This window comes from Borostomias antarcticus, assembly GCF_949987555.1.
Source record: "Borostomias antarcticus genome assembly, chromosome: 21".
NCBI lineage: Eukaryota > Metazoa > Chordata > Actinopteri > Stomiiformes > Stomiidae > Borostomias > Borostomias antarcticus.
Window position 1 is genome coordinate 4846427 of NC_140254.1, and position 5633 is coordinate 4852059.

The 5633-nt window shown below is 53.8% G+C and overlaps 1 protein-coding gene across 1 annotated transcript in view; it reads left to right on the forward strand.

The window, feature by feature from the left end:
- epha10 (EPH receptor A10) overlaps nucleotides 1–5216 on the forward strand; it is a gene marked incomplete at both ends in the record, with an annotated part of 62177 nt that extends 56961 nt beyond the window's left edge. Inside the window, 6 exon segments of the mRNA XM_084455554.1 lie at nucleotides 156–198; nucleotides 201–358; nucleotides 506–658; nucleotides 3998–4188; nucleotides 4655–4819; nucleotides 5102–5216. Of these exon segments, the coding sequence (XP_084311680.1) occupies nucleotides 156–198; nucleotides 201–358; nucleotides 506–658; nucleotides 3998–4188; nucleotides 4655–4819; nucleotides 5102–5216 (825 nt within the window).
- Between the last annotated feature and the right edge of the window lie 417 nt (nucleotides 5217–5633).

A 5633-nucleotide genomic window follows, 5' to 3' on the forward strand; every position in this document is an offset into this window, starting at 1 on the left:
TTCTCTCTCTCTCTCTCTCTCTCTCTCCTTCTCTCTCTCTCTCTCCTTCTCTCTCTCTCTCTCTTTCTCCTTCTCTCTTTCTCTTTCTCTCTCTCTCTCCTTCTCTCTCTCTCTCTCTCTCTCTCCTTCTCTCTCTCTCTCTCCACCGCCTCTAGAAACACGAGGGCCAGCTGAGCGTGCTCCAGCTGATGGACATGCTGGGGGCGTGGCCTCGGGGATGAAGTACCTGACGGAGATGGGCTTCGTCCACCGGCGCCTGGCGGCGCACAAGGTGCTGGTCAACGCCAGCCTGGGCTGCAAGGTGTCGGGCTTCCGACCGCTGCAGGAGGACAAGATAGAGCAGGTCTACACCACACTGGTGAGGAGATGGAGCACACACACACACACACACACACGCGCGCTGTCTGGGAAGCACCGCTCGTGTCGCAGGAAAGTTCTAGTGAGGTCTGAGATTGCTGATGTTCTAACCCCCCCCCCCCCCCCCCCCCACACACACACACCCCAGCACGGAGGGAAGAGCGTGGTTCTGTGGACCGCCCCCGAGGCCATCCAGTACCACCGCTATAGCTCCGCCTCCGACGTCTGGAGCTTCGGCATCGTCATGTGGGAGGTCATGTCCTACGGAGAGAGGCCCTACTGGGACATGGGCAACCAGGACGTGAGTCAACTCACCCCCCCCCCCCCCCTCTCTCTCCCTTGTTCTTTCTCTCTCTCACTCCCTGCTGTATGTCTGCAGCTCCTCACCATCTCTGTGCCGTCTGTCTAGATGCCCTCTACACTGTTTACTTCCTGTCCTTCTCCCCTCTCCATCCCCCCTCTCCCCCTCCCCCCTCGGTCTCCCCTCCCCTCCCTCCCTCCCCTGTCTCTCTCCCTTTCTCCCCAGACTCTCTCTCTCTCTTTCTCTCTCTCTCTCCAATCTGCCCCTCTCTCCCTCCCTCCCTCTCTCTCTTTGTCCCTGTGAAACTGTGAACTCTTTGACTGGGTCGAGGCTGGGACCGTATTAGAGAGAGAGAGAGAGAGACAGTGAGAGAGAGAGAGAGAGAGAGAGAGAGAGAGAGAGAGAGAGACAGCCAGCCGCGGGGCGTCTAAAAGCTGATCAGGAACCAAGGCTCCTCTCTAAGTCCACTTCAGCTCCGTGGCCAATCCGGTTCCTCCTAAGGACGCGTCCTCTTTCCCCCCCCCCCCCCGCTCCCCAAAGTGCCGCCCGGCCTCTTTAAAGGAGGCGCAAATCCCCCAAGAAAGCACGCGCTCTTTTAAGGGAAACGCAGGCGGCGTTATTTGAGGAGGCTGAGGAGATTGTCTGATCGATAGGAATAAGTTGAGGATTGTTGTGAGAAGGCTATTATTTGCAAGTCCATGACGGAGGATGTGAGTTTTCCCTCTCTGCCCCCCCCCCCCCCAAAACTTATTACCGCAGCACAGTGTGTAAAGTGGCGCCGCACGATATAGATGAAGTCTCCGACGTACTTCAGGCGAGGCACGGATGTCAACGCCGGGCTAATCGGCAGAGGCTAATGAGTCACACCCCGTATGACCAACTACCAGCTGACTGACAGCTGTCATAGCATTGGTTCAGCTCGCTAGAGCGCATGTATTTAAGCTGTCAAAACACGTCATAGCTCGCTCTTGCCATTACTGCTGATCGCTCGTACTGTATCTGCGCGCTCGCTGCTTCCGCGTTCTCTGCTCTTGCGTCCGCTCTGCCATTACTGCTGATCGCTCGTATCTGCGCACTCGCCCCACCTCCTCCCCTGCTCCGCCTGTGTTCTGTCGATGTCATCGTTGCTCTCTGTTCCGGGGGTATTGCTGCTTTCTTCTGGTATTCCACTATGCGTCGGCTAGTTGAAGCCGGGGAATTACTTTAGCTTAGTCTCTGTGGCGCTCTGTGGTGATCGTGGGCTGAAACATCTCCGAAGGGCCATCCAGCGGTCCCTCCGGTCACCATGGAGGCAGAGACACTAGGCTGTATCTCCTTTGGACTCGACGAAGCGCTGGCCCATGGAGGCCAGGGACTATAATGTACAGCAGTCCTCATGTGGCTCTCTTTGACGGTCTTAGTGGGCTGAGTTCCGGGTGCTAGATGCCGTTCCCTCTTCCGGCCCGGCACTCTGGGCCAAGCGGCCAAGAGGGGGGGAACATCTAGATTGCCGCTTTCCACATGCGTGGAAGGCAGGGGGCCCCCGAACAGATCACACCACCTAAATGAATCAATCAATCAATCAAAGCTTTATTTGTATAGCGCATTTCATACCCAGAGGCAACACAATGCGCTTTACAGAGAACAAGGGAGGTGGGTATACGACCCACTCTCTACATATTCCAGAGGGAAGCAAAAAAACAGTAATCACCCGGGGGCCAGATAAGTGAGCTGTAAAAATTCTTCCCTGACCCCTCTCAACAAGGCGATCGAGCAAGCTCCTGGAGTATGTTTGTCTACCGGCTAAGAACATTTATAAAGCAATACATTACATTAAATTACATTTCAGAGTAAGAGAGGCTAAAAAAGCATCATAGGAGAGTGTATAATATGCGTAAAAAATTAATATGCTGTATATATATATATATATAATATATATATATATATATATTGCATGCTAATAAATGGGGAAGCGTGGGACGATACAAGTTCACATATCGCACTTCAGCGGCTGTTAACGTCCGCCCGGAACCAAGCCGCCGCCAAACGCGCCGCCTGAAAGCAGAGATGAACTGCGGAGCGACTAAACGGAGAGTTATAATAAAACGCACTTAAAAGATCGCGCTCACTGAACACGTGTACAAATTGCCACTCTGTCGGATTCGCAGAGGCGACGACGCCCCGACCCGGTCAGTCATAATCAGGCGCTGAACGCTCTCCTTTCCAGCCGCTGAACCTCTCGGGCCTTCAAAATGAGCGTGAAAAGGTTAGGCCGCGCTAAGCGGCAGCCGAGGAGATATTATTAATGCCTTAAACGGATACCCCCCCCCGCCCACCTGTTCTGTCTTCCGTGCACTCAGCCTCCCAGCGTTGATTAAATTTACAATGTCACGACCCTCACTGCGCTTCACCAACACTGTTCAGCCAGAATGGAATTTTTATTCAAAGGACAAGAGTCTTTCTCTGATTAAAAAAGTATGAGAGGGTGCTGATTACTGAGGGGAACCTTTTTCTCAGATTGTTTTTCGGTTTGCCTTCCTCAGGGACACAGAGGAGAAAGTGCCTCTGGGTGTGTTGAGAAAGTTTTCTTTTGGGGCCCTGCAGATGAACTAAGGAAATGTCCTCTCAGAGCTGAAGATATATTGAGAGAAAATGAGAGTCTACAGTCTTCTGGGAACTGAGAGTATGAGAGCATGGTCCTGGTTCTGCAGCTGGAGATGTAGGAGAGTATAGTTTTGTGGCTGTAGATTTACAGTAGGACAGTATAGTTCTGACGCTGTAGATGTAGGAGAGTATAGTTTTGTGGCTGTAGATTTACAGTAGGACAGTATAGTTCTGACGCTGTAGATGTAGGAGAGTATAGTTTTGTGGCTGTAGATTTACAGTAGGACAGTATAGTTCTGACGCTGTAGATGTAGGAGAGTATAGTTCTGACGCTGTAGATGTAGGAGAGTATAGTTCTGACGCTGTAGATGTAGGAGAGTATAGTTCTGCAGCTGTAGATGTAGGAGAGTATAGTTCTGCAGCTGAGTATAGTTTATCTGCTCCAGGAGGTGAGGGGGACGGGTGGTTGGATGTGGTTTAATGGCTACAGAGGAGGATCACAGCATGATGACTCTGGAGGAACATTATGATCACTATACAGTAGATCAGACACGATTACGTAACAGCTATGTCATGTAACGGTCATTGAATCCAAGCCGGTAAGTCTACGCATGCCTCTGAAGCTGTTAGAACCGACCGAGCTACTAATACAACACAGCGCGAGATCCACTAACCGAGCCTTGTGAGGTGCTCCTCATTCATGGATTCCCTCTCTCTCTCTCTCTCTCTCTCTCTCTCTCTCCGCCTCCTCTGTAGGTGATCAAAGCCATCGAGGATGGGTTCCGCCTCCCGGCACCCCTCAATTGTCCAGCCCACCTCCACCAGCTGATGCTGGACTGCTGGCAGAAGGAGCGCACCGAGCGGCCCGCCTTCAGCCAGGTCCACTCCGCCCTCAGCAAGAGCATCCGCTCCCCCGACGGCATGGGCTCGTCCACCCTGGCGCGCAGGTAGGCGCGGGAGGGGGCCCGACCCGGGACGCCGGGCTGACCCGGACTGACCCGGGCTAGGTCGGTCGGAGTTAACCCCCGGGACCAGGCCTGTCCGGGGGGGCACAGTCACACTGACAGTTTACGGATCCGTCGCTGTGACGGTTCACTACGGCGTCAGGGCAGAGAGCACTACAGATGTACAGTGTCACGGTGACAGCATCCTTTATCTCATATCTGTTCCTCTCTTCCCTCTCTCCTCTTCTCTCTCTCCTCTTCTCTCTCTCCTCTTCCCTCTCTCCTCTTCCCTCTCTCCTCTTCCCTCTCTCCTCTTCCCTCTCTCCTCTTCTCTGTCTCCTCTTCTCTCTCTCCTCTTCTCTCTCTCCTCTTCCCTCTCTCCTCTTCCCTCTCTCCTCTTCCCTCTCTCCTCTTCCCTCTCTCCTCTTCCCTCCTTCCCTCTCTCCTCTTCCCTCTCTCTTCCCAGCAGGACCCTGGGCTCCTCCATCTCTCTGGCGGAGAGGACTCTTCCCTCGTTCCACTCGTTTAACTCCGTGGGGGAGTGGCTGGAGGCGGTGGACATGGGCCGCTACAAGGACAACTTCACCGCTGCAGGCTACTGCTACCTGGAGTCTGTGGCCCGCATGACTGTCCAGTGAGTAGACCGGGACTGATCTGGACTCGCGTCCGCGCATGCGCGTGCCTATCTGTTTAAGTGTGTGTGTCTGTGTCTTCCTGTCTGTATGTCAAACTGACTGAGCGCCTGTGTGCGCGCACGTGTGTGTGTGTGTGGGTGTGTGTGAGTGAGAGTGTTTTTGTGAGAGTGTGTGTGTGTGTGCGTGTGTGTGTGTGTGTGTGTGTGTGTGTGTGTGTGCGTGCGTGTGTGTGTGTGTATTGTATTGTCTGACCCGTGTCTCTGCTCTGTCTCTCCCTCCAGAGATGTGTTGAGTCTGGGCATCACGTCTCTGGAGCATCAGAAGCTGATCCTGGCCGCCATCCAGACCCTGCGAGCGCAGGTCATCCAGATGCACGGCCGGGGGGTGCAGGTCTAACACACACACGCACACGCACACACACACACATACATATACACACACACACATACACGCACGCACACACACATACACGCGCACACACACACACACAGGCAGATGGAGGGATGGATAGATGGATGGATGGATGGATGGGTGGACAGATTGACAGAGAGGGTAGGAGAAGTGAAGAGAGAGATCAGCATAGGTCTCGCTGATCACTTGATCTCTCTCCTCCTCCTACTCCTCCTCTTCCTCCCCCTCTCTCTGGAGACTTCCTGTCATGTGATCAAGGCATTCTGTAGAGCTCAAGTCACGTGACTTCCATCTGCTCTCCCACCCGGATGTAGTTCTCCAGCACCCTTACAGAGACACAGAGACCACTCTGATAAGACACACCGGCCCCCTGTCAGGGCTTAACTCTCTACTGCTGGTCCC